At 37.3% G+C, this 22,329-nt stretch overlaps 2 protein-coding genes across 2 annotated transcripts in view; both read right to left on the bottom strand.

The window, feature by feature from the left end:
• Positions 1-8,891, bottom strand: part of trappc10 (trafficking protein particle complex subunit 10) — a 29,103-nt gene extending 20,212 nt beyond the window's left edge. Inside the window, exons 1-3 of the mRNA XM_079254566.1 lie at positions 8,755-8,891; positions 4,375-4,456; positions 1,138-1,273 (exon numbers count right to left, since the gene is read on the bottom strand). Of these exons, the coding sequence (XP_079110692.1) occupies positions 1,138-1,273; positions 4,375-4,456; positions 8,755-8,815 (279 nt within the window). The 5' untranslated portion in view covers positions 8,816-8,891. The remainder of the gene's footprint in view (positions 1-1,137; positions 1,274-4,374; positions 4,457-8,754) is intronic.
• Positions 8,892-10,008: 1,117 nt separating this feature from the next.
• Positions 10,009-15,381, bottom strand: cnga4 (cyclic nucleotide gated channel subunit alpha 4; the record flags this gene model as incomplete). Its single annotated transcript, XM_079254651.1, has 7 exons — positions 10,009-10,787; positions 12,408-12,573; positions 12,722-12,967; positions 13,042-13,625; positions 14,518-14,624; positions 14,719-14,820; positions 15,233-15,381. 7 exons carry the CDS (start codon positions 15,379-15,381, stop codon positions 10,009-10,011), a joined length of 2,133 nt encoding a protein of 710 aa, XP_079110777.1.
• Positions 15,382-22,329: the final 6,948 nt, after the last annotated feature.

Here is a 22,329-nt window from a genome sequence, read left to right as displayed (position 1 = left end):
CATGAGTCACAAGCTGATGACAGCGCTTCCACAAACTAAGCAGCTGCTCAGTCAGCAGCAGCAGGTTCCTGCTTCCTTTGTCATTTTTCTCCAGCTGGCTTTTTTCCCTACATTCCTTCATGTTAGATGTGGTTCAGTTAAAGCTGGTGATTGCAGGTCACAAGAAAGGAATTGACTAAAGCCAGATGTGCAATAATACGATAATAACAATAATAAGAGCGATATGAACGTCATATTCCTATCAGCCACGTGAAAATAATCTTTCCCATTCCATCTGTATTAAAATGTCTGCCTGGGCAGACATGGAGCTTTGCTGTTATGATATACTGACTCTTTGAAATATGGGTTTTACATATCTGGCATACAGAAATGTCTGGGACATATTTTTCACCCAGACAGGATCACAACAGGTACTTGTCTGGATGGTAGACAAGTAGCCATGTCTTACACCAATCCTCAGAAATTGAACAAAGGTGATCAAGATTCTGCTGCTCATACTTGATTTTTTTTTTTTTTCACTGACTCAATATGTAAAATGTGTGAAACTTAACAGGACTAAGCTTCTTCTAACCCCATACTATCCATTATGACTATTCAGCAGCAATGTTATTTCAATATGTTCAAATAAATCACTATATATCTAGTGAAGCTGTCTGACATTATGCTTATGTTATTAAGATGTCAGGTGTCTTTACACAACAAAATTTCTCTGAATTTTATCATTTAATATGCATTGTTACAAAAGACACAGTCTTGTTGTGACAAAGGATCAGAAATTGTTAGCGATGCTTGGCCATGTCTGCTTATGAGCTTGGCTAGGCTATAAAAGAGTTGCTATCAGCCCTGCTTTCTGAATCCTATTTGCACACACCTTGATAAGGCTGCGTGGAAACTCATCTAACTTAGCTGTAATTAGCTGTATAAAGCACTCTAAGGAGAACATGATTAAAGTGATGGTTAACTTGCAGATGTTAATAGTCTGTCAGTGTATAGATTACAAATCAACAGTAATATCATAAACTGTCTACTGGCCGAGTGAAAGAAGAAGAAGAAACCAAAGAAACTTTGAAGCAATAATGACTAAGGAGACTACAGTTATTTTGTGTGCGTTTGTGTGTGTGTTTTCTGTCTACTTACACAGCAGTCTGTCCAGTAGATGTGGAGGAAGGGGAAAGTAAGAAGAGCCTTGTTGCCCTCCTTAGGGAGGAGTTCCTCTTTAAACTGGACAAAATTAGCTTCAAGGTGGATCATTTTTGGTGCTCGGCCGTAAGTCCTGCACAGAAGACAAAGCATGAATTCAAACAACACATTCAAAGTCAATCTTTTACTGGATGAACAGATACGTCTAAAAATTAGTGTGAAAACATTCAGCAAGGCTAAAGTAAAGAGAAACATTTTAAAATATGTAAGTCGCTTTGGATAAAAGCGTCTTCTAAATGACTGTAGAATAGAATAGAAAATCATATCAAGTAAGGCATGTTATCATTTTTGGAATTTCCTTGACTTTTTAATAAGTAAATTCTCAACAAGCCCATTTAGACCTGGCTTAGTGCATTTAAACAGCTGAGGAAGGTCATCAATTTCTTGCTACAAAGACCCTGGTTGATTTCTGTCACATGTGAACGTGTCATGGAAGCTCCCAGAGTTTCATGTGAAGTGTCAATCAAAAGATTAGGGTTGTCATTTAAGTTGAAAAATCCCTCTTTTTAATATCTTCACAAGCACTTCAGACATACGACAGATGATGATCAGAAAACAGGTACAGTTGCTGGACATTTTAAAAAGGATCCAACAAAGGTTCGTTGGATTCATTGAAAGAATATAATTCGGTGTTTAACCAGAATATCTTGGTTTCTCATCTGCAAACAGTTACAAGAAGTCCTTTAGTACACAGCATAGTCGTGCAAAAGGGGTTCAATGGAAATTGGATTTTTTTTTTTTTTTTAAGTATAATGTCTGACTAATGCAGTCCTGTGTCAAAAGGGAAGAAAACATGTGTACTACAAAAAGCAATAACAACTTCATATAACCTGTCTTTATGTCATATCCCAGGTTCATATTTCAGGCAGTATGTTCTCCCTCTGCAATTGAAGTCAGCACAATAACAAAGACAGGAGAATTGCATCACCCGAATTCTCTCATGTAGTCTATGAACAATCTTAAATGAAAATCTTAAAATGGAACATAAAATCATAAATACAGGCCGCGTCATGTTAAAGCCCAGCAGGGACTTAACCCGCCATTGCAGCTCATAAACTTTAAGGTGAGAAAAATGTCTGTGTAGCTGCTGCAATATTTCCATACAGCACACAAACGAAAAAAAAGAAGAGCCCTTGAACTGTGTGTTATAACAGTTCAGCTTTAAACCAAAGTCCATTATCAACTAAAATGATGGTCAGGGAGCAAATACTCCATTAAGGCTATGGTTTACAACTATGATATAGTTGTAAGGAAAGGAATTTAGCTGCCCAAAAAGCTTAGTAATATCCTATGAACATCTTCCAACTCCACTATTTTCACTCAATTTTGGGCTTAAAGTTGGTGGAGAATGTGATTAGCTGAGACTAAAAACACATCTAATGCAGAAAGAAAAATAAGTCCTCCCATATTACCATCTTCTATTAGAGTTACAAGGAAATAGGGGAATCATGGTGTTCTTGAGGCGTTCCAGTCTGGTTTTAAAACTAAACACAGCACTGAAACAGCAGAACTACGAGTTTTTAATGATGTGCTCCTGGCTACAGATTCTGGACACCATGTTGGTTTGGTGCTGTTGGACTTAACAGCTGCCTCTAATACTGTGGACCACCAGATACTCCTGTCTCGTCTGGTAAACTTGGTGGGGATTCAGGGATGTGCCTTGCAGTGGCTTCGGCCGTATCTGATGGACCTGACTTTTTGTGTCCGTATCGGGAGTGCAGAATCATCCACAGTACCCCTTACATGTGGAGTGCCCCAGGGTTCAGTTTTTGGGCCTCCTCTCTTTACCTCCTTCCCGTCGGTTCCATCCTTCGTAAGCATGACATTACTTTTCCCTTTTATGCAGATGACATCCAGATATATCTGTCACTGAGGAAAAGTAATGCTTACTGCATAAAATACACTTTTATATTGTATTCAAGAAATTAAAGCCTAGATGTCTTTGAAGAAGCATCTTTCGGGCCAAGTAATAATACCTCTGTTTTTTTTTTTATCATTAAAATGAAGAAAATTCAGCCTGCCTAGACCTTGGATACTTGGGTCAGTATCTCAGGCCCACAGTGACAAACTTCGGTGTGAAACTGGTCAGTGCTCTGAAGTTTGATTCACAGATTAGCGCCGTTGTTAAATCCAGTTTCTATTAGCTTAGACAATTGTCCAAAGCCAAGCCCTTTGTTTCTTGACATGATTTTGAGATTTTAATTCATGCTTTTATTACGAATCGCCCAGATTACTGCAACACACTTTATGTCGGGCTCAGTCTGTCAACTTTTGCCCGACTGCAACTAGTTCAGAATGCTGCAGCTTGGCTTTTAACTGGTACAAAGAAACAGGAACACATCACTCTGGTTTTACAGTCTTTGCATTGATTACCTGTGTCGTTTTATTTGTTTTTAAATTTCAACATGGCCTTGCCTCAAAGTATCTGTCCAACCTGCTACAGTCCTACACTCCTGCTTGCTCTCTGAGGTCGGCAGATGACTCCCTGCTGATTGTCCCAAAAACCAAGCTGAAATCCAGGGGGGACCGCTCCTTTTCAGTTGTTGGTCCGAAACTATGGAATTCACTGCCACTGCACCTGAGACAGGCTGGGTCTCTTTCTGCTTTTAAATCTCCTCTTAAGATTCACCTTTTTTCACTGGCTTTTGAGTTGTTGACTCCTTTTTATGTCTTTGTTATATAGTGTGTTACTGTGACTAATAATTTTATTGTTTTTATTTTATTCTGTAGGATAATTTTTTTGAGCCTGGGATTGTGCACAACGCTTTGGTCAACTGTGTTGTTTTAAAGCACTCTATAAATAAAGTTAGATTGGATTGGAATCATTCCTGGCTTGACTCAAATGCATTGTTTCTGCATTAATTTAATTTTTGTTTTGTTTCTTTTTCTGTTACCACACCTTAGGAAGTTCATACCAGGCTCAGCCAAAACAACCGGTTTCTTCCCATCTGGTATTTGACTGCACCTGTTCATGTCAAAGTGATGATCTATGTACATCCTCAATCACTACTTCCTCATATTGTTATGACTGAATAAGTTCAACAACACAATATATAGACAATAAGTTTGGTTTAGAAACAGCTGATATACTTTCGAACCTATTAACCATGTTTGCAAATGTCGATATTTTTGACTATATTTTTTTCATCAGACTTTTCGTGGAGCAGTTCTCACCTCCTCCATTCCATCGGCTCCCTAGGAAGTTGTTGAGCCAACGAGGTATAGAGAGACGTAAACAAGCCCTGATCTCCAGCACCTGCAATGAAAAGGGGAAGATAAAATAACAGAAAAGAAAGAAGCAACAACGCACTGTGCAATGCAAAAGGCACTGCCCAAAAATGACAGATGAAGAGGAAAACAATTAAAATGACAAATTACTGAGGGACAAAACAATCAACAAAATGCAAAGGGATGTTTCAAGTAATCATGTCCATCAAGCAGCAACAGCAAAGTAAAGTGAGAAATGGCTCAACAAAGTTGTAACACTGACCATTAATGTTTTGAATGATGCTTATTAATTGTGGATCTAAATAATGTTACCTTCGCCAAGCTGGAGGTCATGTATTCTGTGACGCTGGTTTGTCAGTCTGTCTGTTAGCAACATAACTAAAATAAAAAACTTATAATGGATTTTGATTAAGTTTACGGGAAATCTTAGAAACCGAATAAGAAACAAGTGATTAGATTTTAGGGGTGAACCACTGCCTGGATCCTGGAATTATTTGAAAGATTCTTTTCAATGATGAGACACATCCTTTTCAAATTCCTAATGGAAAATCTATACCAGAATTTTTAACAATATTAAAAATTCTGGAATAGATTTATCATCAGTGTAATGATTAGATAAATTAGTGATCAATCCAATTCCAAAATCATTCCTTTAAAAGAATTCCTACTGTGTGTTTGGAGATTAGATGTAGTTAAAAGAACAAAAAAATGGATTTATTAAGTTAACAGCACATGGGACATTTTTTAGATTATTTTACTGACTTCCAATTTTCCTAAATCATTATGTTTTATTCACTCAAGGACTGGTAAATGCCTGCATTTAAAAAGTTCTTGGGAATTACAGTGCCTAATTTGTATTTTCTAGCATATTTTACCGTTACTGCTCTTTAGGGAGTAGAAAGAGTGTTCACTGGTCAAACTGACTTAATCTTTTTGGCAAAGGTTGATTAAAAAAAATGCTAAACAGGAAAAAAAGGTGTGATGTCTGATACAAATCTGATCATTTCTTGAGAAGTTTGAGAGCTTTAGCAGACAGTCGGACTATTCTTAGATCTCACGTTTAACAGTATCCTTAGAAAGTTTCATTATATCCTCTGTGTGTGTATGCAGTGAGAACTTAAAACAAACAGCTCAAGGGAAAACTCATCGCTAAAAACACTCATCTGCCACAAAGCACAAGCTGAAGCGAGGACTTTCTTTTAAAATGTACTTTTCATCACTACCAATGTATCAATGACAGTATACTTGCAAAAACATTCAAATGTTGTAAAATGCATTTGGGTATCGGTTGTCACTCATCATTGTCCTACAATAAGCTGTGAGCTACATAAACAGTATCAGTCATTTTAAATGCAAAGAAACATTTGGGCCTCATCTCTATCCTTTTCTTTGGTCAAATGTATGAACTATTTCTCAAGAGATCAAGTAATAACTATCATCTAGTCCTCTAACTGGAGCATTGGTGGCCATGTGGTTATTTAAACTACTACAACTTTATCTCCAAAAGGAAAGGGTCCTCTTACTTCTGCGAAACTGAGGTGGTAGGACCAAGGAGAGAAAGTGATAAAAGGCCTTTGTCTTATTCACCACAAGACTTTCTGCTCACACCAATGATCTAAGATCTTCTTGTCCTGCTGAATATAAAGAATGATCCCAGAAAACTGCACCAGCTTTGAAGCAGCAAGTATAAAGTTGCATCAATATTTTTTCCCCAACTTGCTCAATATTGAAATGAGTTTATATCAGATGTGCGTGTGTCCACACTTGTTTTAGCTTCACTTACAGTGGATAATTTCTAAACACCATGCAAATCATAGACGAAAAACCAGTACAACATACTATAGCCATACACACAGCTACTTGCACTATAGATGCAAATATCTTCAAATAACCAACAGAAATAGTCTCAGCAGCATCTAACCTAGAAGAGAGTTCAACTGAGTCCTGTATTGTACCAACATGACTTCCAGTGCTAATGATTAGGTAGCATCACTGCATGTAGTGTTTACTATATGGCAATGAATACAACCACACTGTCAAGATAAAATCTATGTGTAAATAAATGAGTAATTTTGATGTATCATGATAAAAAAAGTGAAAAAATGGGAATCATTCTTAGAGATCTTAACATGTACGGAAGTTTGTTGATCTTTTTGCATCATAACTTTGACAGTCATTCATTCATTCATTATCCGAACCGCTTAGTCCGATTAAGGGTCGTGCAGAAGCTGGAGCCTATCCCAGCAGTATTTGGGCAAAAGGCAAGGTTCAACCTGGACAGCTCGCCAGTGCCTCGCAGGGCATAACTTTGACATGAACAAGTAACGGCCAATCCTAAAGCAGGACTAATTTTTACTTGTTTACACAAAAAAAGACATTAAATGTCAGTTGCATTAATTTATTAGCCATTAGTTTTTATGTCTTCTCAAAGCTTCAGTATCATCTAAAAAACAAAATTGAACTTTGATATTAACAGATGAATTTAAAAGGCTGATTTCAATACGACTCTGAAAGGCAAACATTTATGTGTCCACAAGGATCAGTTCTACTACCACAGGCAAAATATGTGTGTGTGTGAGAATAATTTTGGATTATGCTTTTGTTTTTAAGAAAAACATAAACTATGAGGTACATATTAAACTACATATCCTCAAAACAGTCTGCAGGTGATTTAGATTCAAATGAGTGATCACAAAAATCACAAAATAAAAGCATTAGGAACATGCATGCTCTAACCATGAGGGTAGAATGGGGTCATTAATAGCCTAGAAAGGCATCTGACAACTGTGACCCCAACTCCACCTGCTAACCACCACTCACACAGAAGTAGATTTTCTGCATACAATTGTATGTGGTAGATTATTTAAAGATAATGTTATATAAAAGAAAAGACAATTTCTCCAGATTCTAACTTCTCTTTGTCTATATCAGCCTTAGTTTAAGCTTTTCATCCAATGTAATGAGGGATTTAAGTAATCGATTGGTTTTATAAACCTATTTTTTACATCATAAAATGCATACAAAGAGACTAAACTTTTATGTCTGTGTTGTTTTGCGGGATTGGTGTGAGGTATTCTGCAGTGTAAATGCAGCACACTTTCAAAACAAAATATGTATTAACTATTAAAATGTTTGGAAAATACTTGTTTACAGTACATGCAGTACAGATGTACATTTTTTTAAGCCTGCAGAACTAACTGGCAGATCATCTCATTTGGCAGTGATCTAGTTAATGTACTGATTGTTTTATCAGTCTATTCAACTCAACTCAACTTTATTTATAAAGCCATTTAAAACAACCAGAGTTGTAACAAAGTGCTGTACACAATCGGCCAAAATAAAAACAAAATAAAAGAGGTCAAAGCAAATAAATAACACAATAAAGCAACAGGTCATACAAGGAATACGAAATTAAAACAATAAAACAAACTAAATAAATAGTAAGTAAAAACCAATAATAAAAATAAACTAAAGCACACTGACCGGAAAATGTCTTACAGACAGATAACTCGTTTTTTTGTCCTTAACTTGTTGTTTTTTGTAAGTGTGGGTTAAAGGCCAAGGAATAAAAACGTGTTAAGTTTATGAAAAATGGTACAGAATCATCCATATAAAAATCACAAGCAGAGTAATCATAATGTCAACGGCATACACCTGAGGTAGGGCGCCTGATAACCACTTACAAACTCCCACTGGCACTGAGTGTGACCAAGTTCAGAAAGAAAACTGATTATTTGACAATATATTGTTGCTTTCAAATGTTTTTATACTCCCATTCACCGAGGCAAGGTACTAAAAATGAAGCAGTCTGTGGTGTGAGACGAAGCTGGCATCCATTCCTGAAATAAACAAGCTTTCACTAGACTCTAAAGGATTTATGAATGGCAACCTAATCCAGCTCCCAAACACGACCGGGGGACTACTGTCTGAAACTTTAATACGGAAAACATACTTAACCTAAAGAAACTATGCTTTAATACGGAAAACAGATACTTAACCTAAAGAAACAATACATCCTTGTCAAAACTGCAGCAACTAGCCGTGACGTTGTGTCGTTAGCTCGGCCTGTTTATCTGTTAAACTACGAGTTGGATAAATGAAGAAACATATCCCATACAGCAATGTAGTTGACGTGTAGTCGTGGAAATACTAAATCCGAGCAAGTGGGGATGAAGTAACCATTTACCACACGTACAAGCAGCGTTTCCAAGCAGCTTAACATGAGAGTGACAGCTAGCTTCGTTAAAGGAAGCTAATGCATAAAGCTAGCATGCTAACTGTCACGGCAAGAAAAAATAAGACTGGACATCTCCTTTTAACACTTACATGTTACAATCGGCTTGTTTTCCATGGTATAGATGATTGGCCTTTCCTCTTGACACTCCATATGTGTTAGCGGTAGAACTCCATGAAAATGACATACAAACAGGGCTTTATTATTAGTAAGTGCTTATGTATGCAGTTGTGTTGAATCGATGGGGCCTGTGTCCCCCACTGCACTTCCGGGAAGTACGTAAACCGTACGTCATTAAAGGGCTAACCTGTGATTTTTCTCAGCGAAGTAAGCAAATTGCATTGTTTAAATCAGTGTTTTTCAACCTTTTTTGAGCCAAGGTACACTTTTTTTCCACTGAAAAAATTAAAAGAAACACCACAAATAATTTTCTAAAGCCTATATTACTAATATAAAATCCATTTTGTCAAAGTGTCTTGAAATAAATCAGATAAACACAAGAAAAAGGATTTTTTATAATCTTACACCTGGGCCAGGGTTTGTTGAATGAACACAGAGCTGCTTTTCGGCCCAATTAGATGAAATTGGATCATTTCTCATGGCACACCTGATGATCTCCTACGCCACACTACTGTGCCACGGTACAGTGGTTGAAAAACACTGTTTTATATGGATAGAAGAAATTTTTGCTTTTAAATTTTATTAAGTTGTTCAACAATAGAATATGTGCTCCTAATTTGCTTTTTTTTAATTCTTTGTAAACGACGTTAACATAGATACTGTTTTATAATATTTTAATTTAAGTACTTTTACAAAATATCTATAGCTAAAATAGCCTGAACTATACATTTGGATATATAGCTGTAGTTGGGGGAAAAAAATCAAAGGAAAGTATTTTTTATTGTATGATATTAAAAAAAATAAACTTCTCAGAGTTTTAAATAAAATATTGACATGAACTGAAATGATTTTGTCCTTAGCACATTTCTAAAATGCTCCAACAACAAGAAATATACAAATGTAACTTTATTCAGTCAAACAATTTTCACTGTTCTTTAACCTTCAACATTCATTACTGGGACTCGGGAGAAGAGCTTCAAATTAAAGTTGTGTGTTTTTACATTTGTCCCATTGCTGCACAGTTACAGTGATAAAATTAATCTTAAGTCGGTGACACAATGCTGCCATCAAGGGGAAATAAGTCATACTGCAAAGGGTATATCAGCGTCAGTATCTTTTAAATATGTTTTATTTATGAAAGAGACAAATACCTGTAAAAATACATAGATTTATTTCTTGTTCACGGCCTGCATTTGTTTTGTTTCTTTTTATTGTCCCTGCACTTCTCAGTCATCTGTGTGTTCTTCAGACTTTTCTATCCCCTCATATTCTCTCCCACCACTTTCTTCTCTATTTCTATTTCGAGAGTCAATCTCAGCTCCATCACCTTTTCCAGGTCTATCGTCTCCTTTCTCTCTGCACTTTTCCCCATCATCGCCTTTCTGATCTTTCTCATTGTCAGACTCCCTTAGACCAGATTTATCTCCTTCCACCACCCTTTCAGTCTCTTCCTTTGTGCTTTTAGTGCTTTCACCATCCCCCTCTTTGGTCACATCATCCCTATCTCTTCCCTGTCCTGGTGTTTTTGCATTTATATCTAAATCTTCCTCCTCTTCTCCCTCTGCTTCTTCTCGCACCCATTCAACCTCCCTGCCTACACCCTCTCCCCTTCCCTGTTCCCTTTCCATGGCTTCTCCATGCTCTGGCAGCTGATTCACCAACGTTGAAACTTCCCGCTCCAGTTGTTCCACTCTGGCCTGCATTTTGCGGTTGCTTGATTCTAATTCCACCATAAATCGAGCAAGTTTTGTCTGCAGGACTTCCAAGTTGCTTTCCAGCCTGTTTATCTTGGTTTCAATACTCTCTGCCTCCCCTTCCTCTGCCTCTGCATTCTCCTCCAGCATGCCCATCTTGGTGAGGATCTGTCGGCCTTTCTCCTCCAAGTGACGTTTGGCAGCAGGAAACTCAGATAGCACATCTGTCAGGTCTTCTTTGGACAAACTGAACAAGTCAGAGTAGCCAATGCTCCGGATGTTGGCAGTGCGACGATTGCCTGACTTGTTACCTAGAGAAAAAGGAAAAACTTCCTCAACACACTTGGTTCTGTTTTACAAAGCAAGTCATTTATGATATTCAGACTTTATGTGTTACAGGTATTACAGCTGTTGTATTTTAAACACATGCTTTTTTTTTTTTGTTGTTGTGTTTTTATGTCCTTTTTGTGTGTCATATCCTCTCCTCTGAAATAGAAACTAACAGGCCAGCTCTGCTCTGATTGGTCAGCTCAAGAGGTCTGATCAGGCACTTTCAACTAATCTACATCAACTTTGTGGAAATTGAAATTTTTATGATGCCTATGCAAAGTTAATATGCACCCGAAAGTCCACATACATAGACTAAACTATCTCTATGCAAAATTGGCCCAAAGACTCCACTTTCTATGCAGACTAGTGTGAGCACACAAATTCTGACCTACTTTCATACCGCTCAATCGTTACGTTTATTTCAGGTGCTTTATATATATATATATATATATATATATATATATATATATATATATATATATATATATATATATATATATATATATATATATATATATATATATATATATACATATACATATACATATATATATATACATATATATAGTATATATGTATATATAGTATTAAGGGGTTCTCCCTAATTCATGAGGGATGTTCCTATGTGGCTGATAAACAAGCCAGAGCAAGTATTCATAAGTATTAATACATCTCATGTGATTTATTGAAATTTATTATTTAATTGTAATATCTTATAATTTTACAATCAGCAACAGTTGCCACAAATGGCAAACTGTTTACTAGAGGTTAATCTTATGGATGTTAAGTTTCTACTCTACCTTTTCAGTTTTTTACTAAGAAAGTGCACAAATCGGGATTATGACCTGATCCTAATTATGCAATGCAGCAAACAGTCTAAATTAATGAGTGATGTTTTGACTGTTTGCACTTTAGTGTAGTGGTTGGTGCCGTTAACTCACGTCAAGGTTTCCTAACTTCAGACTTCAGAGACACTCTGTGTGGAGTTATTATGTTCCACCTGTGCAGGCATGGGCTCTGTCGATCTACTCTGGTGCCCTTTCACAATCCAAATAACATACGCGAGGTTAAGTGATGATTACAAATTCTCCTTTGGAGTGAGTAGTAACCTGTCCAGACTGTACCCTTATAGCCTCTTACAGCGGCTGAGATAGGCTCCAGCCCCCCCTCACAACCTGTAAGTGGAGTAAGCAAGAATGTGTAGATGGTTGCTACACATGTAACCTTGTTCTATTATCACTCAAGCAGTCAAAGTTTGTCCTTATTGACCTATTTCATTGGACTAAGAAACAAAATTCCAGTTGACTGAAATTAAAAATCAAAACTTTGATTACCAGATGTGTTTATGAGCATTCAATCTGAATGAATAAGTCAAACTTCATCATTCAGCACAAATAAACCCATTGTGTGTTTTATTCAACTTATTAAAAACTGGAAACAGCAACTCAAATGAAACATATAGGGGAAATGTTTCCAATAGAAAAAAGACAACCAAACCTCACAGAGCTGTTTTTTTCTCTTTTTTCTGGCCTCCTCCGTTTCATTGCTCCATGTCCATTTATGCTATTTATTCTGTAAATGTGTGCCGAACTACGTCTTGCCTTTGATGTTGAGGATGCTGATTTCTCCAAAGAAATTCCCTGCACCCAGCACAGCAAATTCTGTCACCCCATCATCTGCTACCACTGCAAGCTTCCCCTCTCTGATGATGTACATTTCGTGGCCCACATCTCCCTTCTTGCAGACGTACTCTCCAGGGCTGAACACCTGCAAGATAAAAAGCATGAGAGACCTACTCCACAGATCAACAGTTATACAAATCTACAAGATAAGAATATGCCACTGAGCCATGAGCTGAGTGTGGCATCAGATAGTAGCAGGTGTATCGTAGCTTAAAAAAAAAAAAAACCCTGACCTGAGGTGTTAGTTTAAGAACCAGCTCCTCCAGCAGACTCTTGTCACAGTTTTGGAAGATGGTGACTTTGGAGAGCGTGGGAAGGTGAACACTGACAGCAATCTCCGTCCTCATGTGCAAAGGCAGCTGCTGCAGGATTTCGTTCTCTCGCATGATTTTCTTGTTGATGTGAACATGCTGATACCAGTTGTCAATTCGCTGGCGAAGCTCCTTGCTAATATGGTGGCTTTGCAGGTATGCTTTTACCTGAAAGAGCAGAAGAACTCTGTTGTACTCGTTTTGAATTCCCTTTTCTTTCTTTTTACAATCCTCTGACTTACCAGCTCATGGTTAGGGAAAAAGACGTTGTCGCGGTCCCTTAGGCTTGTGATGACGTTGCCAACATTACCAACAACTGATGCAAACACCAACACTGCAATGAGCAGGTCTGCAATCATGAACAGGTACTCTATTTCTCTGCTTGGCAGAGGGATTTCGCTTATTGTGGATAAAATCTGGGCAGAGAACCAGAAGCAGTAAATGTACTGACGTCGCATTGAGGCAAATTCGGGGTTTGTGATGTTGGGATAGACCCAGGCATCACTCCCAAAGCCAATGTAACTGGACAGAGCAAAGTAGAAACAGGCATTCCAGTGGATCAACACAAAGATGTAGATCATTAGCTTTGTGATGCGGAATGTGTTGGGGTAGGAAGTTCTCGTTTCCATGCGGTCTAGGGCCTCGTTGAGTCGTGGGATACGCAGAAGGCGGTTGATCCTCACCAGAGGAGTCTCGATGCCAAAGGCAAAGTAGAGGAAATCAGTAGGCAGCAGGGAAGCTAAGTCCCACAGGAAATGTTTAGAACCAAGGTAGCGATTCCTCAACCGAGTCAGGTCCTTGATCAGGATGCCTTGTTCCATATAACCTGATGAGGAACGACAAGGGATGAAGAAATACCAGTGTACTTGTCTTTTGATGGGTGTTAGGTTTGACTGGGTTTCATGCCACATGATTTATTTTCTGACTTGGCATGAAGTTCAGTCTTTCATTCCTTCTGTGGATTTCTCATCATGAATGGAGACTGACATTACCAAACATGCAACTCTTTCTGTTAACTTGACAGCAGATGAACATGTTGGAGTCTGAATGAGCACAATGGTGCTTTTCTGGGATGACGTCAGAGTTAGGGAGATTTACAAGGAGGTGGAAGAGACGTTGGTCTGTTCTGGCCAAGAGATGAGATTACATCAGCAGCTGAGAAATCCCAACATGACACATATCCCATGTTTCTAAAAATATAAAGTGGCAAAGATTTTCTCTGCCAAGAGGATGGATTACATGTAATGTACGGACACCTCCAGAGAAAATAACGCCTTGGCATGACTGAACTTGCCCTATTATTGCCTGATTGTAAAGTTGTTTATATAAGCTGAAACACCGCTGACATAACACTGCACGCTATACTGAAAAAAACAACATAGAACAGGATCTGCTTACTTTTTCAGACTGAAATTTAACATCAGATCATAACTTGGGATTTCCTTACTGTTGGTTCATGTGAGTAATAACAATTTATGTTACAAGATACTGTAAAATACTTGCCAAATTAGTTTTTCTTGACTGTAACTTGACAGAACTTCACAGACCAAAGCATATTTTCTGCATATTTTCATTCCACCACCATGAGAGAGACCCCGTTAAAAAGCATTACTAACACTCTAACATCATTCCCCCTATAAACCCAAACCTTTTGTATTTGGTACAGTTTCTGAGTTCCTTTTGCATAACTTTAAACAAGATAAATGAGTGGCATTTACCAGAATGAAGAGAAATTATCATATCGACAATGTACATCAGGTCTGACAGGTAGTCCAGCATCAGCCACACGGGAAGATAGTTCAGTCCGATGGCCGTGAAGCACATCCTGATAAAACACAACCAGTAAGTTTGGCTTTCAAAGGATGGCATCACTATCAGCTTATCAATGTATTAGTATTCACAATATTGCAATAATTTACCTTAATATAATAATCACCCAGTTGTAAACAATCGGTACTATCATGATCTGTAGCCAGACATAGTAAAACCGCTCTGCTGGATCGATCGCCCACTCTTTCCATCTGAGAGAGAAACGATGACAAAGAGAGAATATGCACAAGGAAAACATTAAAAACCAGACTGGTTTATGCTTCCCATGTCTAAGTTTTTTAACAGTCTGGAAGATAATAACCAAAAGAATCTGTTACAACTGATGTATAAATAAAACAACATGTTTATCCATGCTACAACCCACTGTTGCCAGTTTGGAGTACTGGATGATAATAGGACGCTCTAATCTAAAACAGAAATACATGATTATTAATTAGCAAATTCTATTGATTATAGAGAAAGACTTTCTAGACTTCTCTCTTCATGGCAGAGGTTAATTAACATGTTATCTATTCTGAATATGTGCATCAGACACAGAACCTTTATATTAATCACAAGAAAATATTTTCTTCTTGGAAAATTATAATGTCAATAATTACTCACTTGAAGTTCAACTTCAGACCCAGGAAATTATGAGTGCCTTTATCCGCAAGGCCATCTTCTCCCCCCTCATTAATTTTCTGCCCATAATGCCATCTCAGCAGTCTACGCCACTGCCTGCTTCTGATGCCACCATTGTCCTGTTCATTCATTCCTTAAAGCCTTAAGCTAAATGATGCTCTAAGCGAGTTTGATCTTGTATTCCTCTTAGTGCTCAGAGGTATGTTTTGCATTTGGCACAAACATTTAATCCGCCTGATAACAAACCAGGTCTACCTGAGCGCTGCCTAGTGATGCTGGTCTCTATGGAAGGGAACAACAACAGATGTCACGAGTCCTCTGGGAATTCTTGCCTCCCCAAGAGAAACAGTGAGGTCTTTCTTTGTGCTGTTGAGATGCTGAGACACAACAAATATTGCTTGGAGTGTAGAAGTCAAATTATAGACAGCAGGTCAGTCAACAAGCTAACAAAAGTGTGTAATATTATGAAAGAATAGACAATTCAAAACTTAAAAATGTTTATTTTATGTTTGGTTTATACAGATAAAAGTGGAAATAATCCAGGTAAATAAAATATAATGCACATTTACATCTCAAAAAGGGTTGAAGAAACAAATTCAGCATGTTCTTTTGCTGTTTTGCTTTTACAAATAATAACATACAATCTACCCAACATTTATACTTAAAAAAATTTTCTGCCTCGATTACACAAAAGCCACACTGGTCACAAAGATGTGCAGAAGATTGATCAAACAATACTGATACTTTGATTTCTTATATATCTGTTATTAGTTTTTTTTTCAGTAAACTATGAGGCTAATTTGTTTCTGTGTTGTTTTTTTTTTCCTAAGAATTTTAAACATCTGCTTCAGCCTACACCATTTTGGTTTATGATAATTTGGGCTCCATATTTGGCTTCACAATAAATGAATGCCAATCAACATAAACAGCATGCCCTTTTAGGAAATTACTGTTCAACTGAACTGCATTTGCTTTAATATGATTATAGTTGGAGACAGAGGCCCCATATAGGGGGGAAAAGTTAGGAGGATTCTAAGAGCCCCACGACTTGATAGGGGCCCAAAAAGATGTAAAAAATACATAAGAAAATCATTAAACCTTTATTTTATATTAATAAATACTTCTTTCAAAGTTGTAATAAAATATAGAAGTAATATAAACTGATAAACCATATATATTAAAATAACCTAGTTATATGTATGCACTGTTTAAATTATAATTTAAACCTTCATAGGGCACACAATGAAATACCTTCAAGTTAGAATTTTTAACCTAAAATTTTCCTTCTGCTATGAACCAAGACCTCCATTCTGTTGTTACATTATTAAAAAAAAAACAAAAAACAAACAAAAAACAAACAAAAAAATTTAAAGCTGAATATGGAAGGAAACAAAGTGATAAAAATAGTCACCTGCCCCATAGAGGGTTAAACATAGCCCTAGATCTTTATTATTCCCATGAAAAGCTTTTTTTTTTTGTTGTTTTTTTTTTTTGTTTGTTTTTTTGTTTTTATCAGCTTGAAGCAATTGAAGCAAAAACAAACATTTGAAATTTGCAATCAAGTAGTGGGGTCTATGCAAGGCTGGATTATCCAATGGGTTTAATCAGGGGCCCGCTTGGGGCCCATGCGGTGCAAACTTAAGCATGAAATAATATGTACATAAAAGACAGTTAGTTACACCACAAATTCTAGTGTATTGCTATTGGTACCATTGGCTGAGAGATATTAGAAATGTTGTTTCACAGTGTATCATTCACAATTTTTACAATGTTGAGGTGGAGAAGGGGGTCCCTGGAACACTGGGCCCAAGGGCCAGTGCTCTTTTAATCTGGCCCTAGGTCCATGCCATTGTCTTTCATAAGGCCCAAAATTCCTGGCGAAGCCTCTGGTTGGAGATAATAGAGTTATATTTAATTGAACTTGAATTTAATCTGATTTAGTTAACATGATTATAATTGTACATAACTGAGTTATGTTTAATTGAACTTATTTTTTTTATATAACTTTTTGTTCAACTATAATAATTTGATTGATCTAAACAGTTTGACGTGATAGGTTACATCATAAAAAGGAAAACTGTAGCCTTTTCTTTGGTCTGTGGTTAAAATCAAACATCGATGTTACTGATTTTAGTTTTAAAAACATTTTAGATCAAACCAGATGCTTATTAGCATAATGTGCATGTTGCAAAACTGCCTCAATGATGTTCAGCCATGACTGAATCATTTTTCAGAATTTTATGATTTTCATACGTTTATAATACAGTCCTATCAGCATTAGAACACAGTGTACATATAAGAGTTTTGGTAATGAGGGTTCACAGCCAAGGATTATCCAAAGGGGATAATGGGCACAGGCCCAGGGGCCCATGCCCACATGGGGCCCATGTGGGGCCGAGGTAGGGAAAAGACCAGCAGTTTGGACATAAAACAAAATGTACATAAAAGCCTGATAGATACACCACAGTCTCAAGTGTGTTGCTACTGGTACCATTGGCTGAGAGATGTTAGAAATGTTGTTTCAGGGTGTATCATTCATAATTTTCCCAATGTTGTGGTGGGGAAGGGGGCCCCTGGAACATTCTGGGCCCAAGGGCCGGTGCACTTTTAATCCGGCCCTGACCATCACTGAATAATTTTTCAGAATTTGATCATTTTCATACGTTTATATTACAGTCCTATCCGCACTAGAACACAGTGTACATATAGGAGTTTTAGTAATGAGGGTTCACGGCGCTGCTGGGTGATTTTTGCCGCTTTAAAGCGCTCAGAAAGCGGCGCGCAGCGTCGCTGTGACTCACAGAAGCCGCGTAGGAGGAGTCAAAGTAAGATGGCTGCGGAAAAGGGAAGAGTGTTTCAGAAACCATCAAATGGGATGTTTATCTGTCGCTAACAGGATGCACAGCTGCTCCGATGAAGGAGTGGTTAATGTGTTAGCTGTCCTGGATCACAGTGGTGTAGCTCAACCCGTTGCTTCAGCGTTATATTCGCGCCGCTCCTTCGTTTATTGCTCTGACATTGTGGATTTTATCGACAGCTAGTCGTTAGCAACATACTGTCGCTAACTTACTAGCACCCAGCTAGCAGGTATCAGAGGAAATTCAAACCTATCGACAACTGTTGAGACTCCTGGAAATATATATGGTAATGTAACTTCAGTATTGTCTCATGTTAAATTGCACCAGCTTGGCAATGCAACTGATTGTATCTGTGGCTGACATTATTTAAACTAGCTAGTCATCTTTGCTTGCTACATCATTTCGCCATTGAAATGCATTGATTGTTGTTTTCCGATGGACCTCAGCAAGCCGCCTCGCCCGGCTATAACATGAGATGTGCTGCAGGATGAGAACCACTTGATCTGGCGTTACATTGGAGAAATGTAACGTTACTGGTAAACAAATGGAAAGGTCGCGCTGCTGGATGGGAGCACTCAGGTGTGCAAACCTTGAGAGTGCACGAGTGAATGTGCAACTTGTGTTTACCAGAGATCAGTTTAAATCAGTTTAAGATCAGTCGATCCTGGAGGACAAACTCTGCTCAGGTTCTTCTCTAAACTCAGAGGATAAAGCATTTAGCAATCTAGTAATCTATAATCTTTATACACTTGGAAACAAAGCTAATCAATTGCCTTGATTTAAATAAGATACACCGTGTTTTACTCAAGAGTAAAGACAGCTGAAGGAGAGAGCATGAATGACTTTTGGTTGTCTTTTAAAGATAGATGAAGTGTATGTTTTAAGTCTGATTGCAACAAATGCCCGACCAGACTCTCAGTTCAGTTTCACCTGCTGAACTCTTGTTTACTGCTACCCATCAGTCAAACCCAGCCCTCATCAGTTTTGCCTCTAGACTTTAACTTGTCTGCACATGAAAATTTGCAAAAACTTTTAAAAGATTATAGTAGTTTTGTGTCTGATGAGTAAATGCTGACTTTTTGAAGTGTTGTTTAACATTAAAGTTTGTCACTTTGGGGGTTTGAACCGTGATCAGTGGTTTTTATTAACAGATTAATCAGCATAGTATTAAGACTTAGGTTTTCTTTTTTACTTTGTTAAGTTTAGTTTTTGATTTTATTATTCTTGATCACATTATGCATCATTTAACAACCTTTTATTTTTCCCATTTATGCATGAGTAATAAGCTTGGAGTATGGATGGGAAGATGTTTAAGTGGTGTTTACTGAAAGGTTTTTTTTTATTCCTATCCTCTTCTGTTAATAAGATGTAAAAGTTTCGTCTGCAGGACGGGGCGGTTTTATGGTGTTGATTTGCAGACAGACCTCTGCTGTGACTGTTGAGTTGAGATTTTAGTTGCATTCTGACATGATGTGCAAAGTTAAAAAACCAAAAACTGACTGGAGCAGAAGAAGTAGACGTGAGGAATGTAGGTGGACAGAATTAACTGAGCTCCTCCAGCTCTGCCTGTTTCAGCACATTTAAAATGTCTGTTTAAAGCAGGTGTGGCTGTTGTAGTAAAATCACAGGAGCTGTGGAAACAAGCCTATTTTTCTATTTTCACTCTATCATAAGAGCACGACCTTTAGACTTGCTGACCTGAGATTGCAACAGCCAAAACTGTGGAATGGTGTATCGCTAAGCTTTGACTCATGTCTTGAGGGAAGCCGCCTCCCGTTAGTGGAATCTGGAGTTGGACCTTGTACTCCCTTTATGGGTTTTTATGATGCCAAGTGTGACCTGAAAATAAAAAATGCTGTGAATTTCCGTATGTGTCACAGTTCATGTCAGCTGAGGCTGGCATGGCGAGACCCAAATGTTTGGTTAAGATATGGCAAACACACTGGCTGACCTGCATCTGAGGTAGCTGTGCTAACAGTGAATTAGGGCTGGTTCTTAACGCCAATTTCCTCAGTCGAGTTGATACGATTCACAACAGCCTGACAGGACAGATTTTTATGGAACAGCATCAATGTGTCTTGAATATTAAAGTCATTCTTGGATAACTATTTTCATAAAAAACTGAGCCTGTTTACAGGACCGTCAGATATCTGGGAGTAATCAGATTACTGTATAATAATTTGATGCAGTGCATCTACCTGCACTTCTGAAGTGCAATATTCAACTGATAGTTGTTTACATTTACCAGTGAAATATCAGATTTATTTTGGAGTACGTATATGTGCAGTCACATCTTTTCCTATTATTTTCAAAGCATTCAGTGTTCAGCAGATACAACGGTCTTAGCGTTAGCTACTAGTGTCAGAGGTAATAAGCTCCTGAACTCTTTACAGCAGAATGTAATCCAGTGTTGAATGAAAAAAAAAATGGTTTGGCCTCGTCTCTGCAAGAACATTTCTGATGATCAATTTCCAGCCTTACATTTAGAATGTTCTATTATCAGGTTTCCAGTATAGTAGTTGCTACGAATGCTATTTGAAATACCCGACTTTGGCATTATCTCGTTGACAAAAGCTGATTTTGGATGGAAGTGACTCAGGCGACCTTTCACCTCTGTATATAGGCTCAAATGTCACCAAACATCAGTAAGGACGTTATTTATTAGGGATGGGAAATTGAATCGAAAAAATCAAATGTCAGGATTTTTTGCTTCTCAATTTTCAAAATTGGATGGATGGAATTTTCAAACTTGATGTTTTTTGTTTTTTTTGGTTAAATATTTCTTTTAAAATAAATAAAGATAATCCATTATAAAATTTTTTGTCATTTTTATTTATCCTTTTACTTCTATTCTTGGGCATTTTAGCAGCAGAATGATGGTCTGGTTACTCTGTTGGTTTTATCTAATTGAAATCAAGAAAAATAACCTGCAAAAAAAGCTTTGTACATTTTTTTTGTTTATTTTTGGTCTAGAAAAATCAACAATATCAAAAAATCATGACAATTGCAATTTAAATCAAATTGGCACCCCCAAAAATCGGAATCGAATCAAATGAGGACAAAAGCGTATTGTCACAGCTCTAATATTTATCATCAGAAAAGATAAATGTCTCAAAAAATATATCTGAGTCTTATGCATCAATACTGGATCAATGCAGTTTGAATCAATTTAAATCAATTAATTGGTTTTTTTCTCTCTTTTTTCTTTTTTTAAAACCACAATTTTATGACGAATCACAAGAAAACAATATTTTCAGTAATCTTACTTTCATTTTAGTTCTTCTGCTTGTCTGTGGATTCTCTTTGGGCTGAGCCTTATATAGCTGATTGCATATCATTTTCTCTCATTCACGTCTAATCACACAGTAAGGGAAGGGCAGTTGGGCAGAAACAAGCTGGCGCTGAAAACCTTCATGTTCGCTGTGATTGGTGTGTTGACGTTTGTACATCTGCTGTGTGAGAAACTGCACCAGCGACTTATTGACTGAGGAAAGTTGAGCCAAACGTGGGCAAATCTCTTCCTCGTGTCTGACCTAAATGTACATCGGCAGCGTTAGTCCACATCATGTGGTCACAAATAATAACAAATATGTTTTTAATCAGTTTTTATGTTTATCCTGTTGTTGCACTGAGCTCATTAAATTCTGCAGCTTTTCAGAACTTCTCAGAAACAGAGAAAATATTTCTTTTCCCCAAGAAGTAGATTTAAAGCTTAATTAAGCTTTTTTTAATTTATTTAAAAAAAATTTTTTTTTTAAAATTCTTTAAATGGCAAGTTTAAAGCTTCTTAGTGAAAGCAGGTTTTCCTTAAACTAATAAACAAACATCCAAACAGCTCCTGTGGCAAAATCTCTTATCCTTTCATTCAGTCATTTGCCACTAATCCTCACAATAAATAAATACAGTAATTCAGCTGTTTTTCTAGGCTTGATGAGACTGAACAACATGTGCATGTTATAGAAGGGCGCTTTACAGCTGTAGCTGCTTTATTTATTTACTCCAGCTTTCAAAGAAAAACAAAAGGAAATTGGCTGACAGAAAAAGTCTAAAGTAACCTGATTATTTGGCTGTAAGAGAAAATCAGAGTGGTGTGTCTCTATTAGATAAATCGATTTAAAAAAACCCATTTGAGATACTTACAGAATCAATATCTAAAACACTTGTTCCAGGTAAGGTTGTTTCACAGCAACAAAACAAGATTATGTAAACAAACTGAAAGCA

Source organism: Telmatherina bonti, assembly GCF_933228915.1.
Source record: "Telmatherina bonti genome assembly, chromosome: 15".
NCBI lineage: Eukaryota > Metazoa > Chordata > Actinopteri > Atheriniformes > Telmatherinidae > Telmatherina > Telmatherina bonti.
This window is presented reverse-complemented; position numbering and strand designations above follow the sequence as displayed.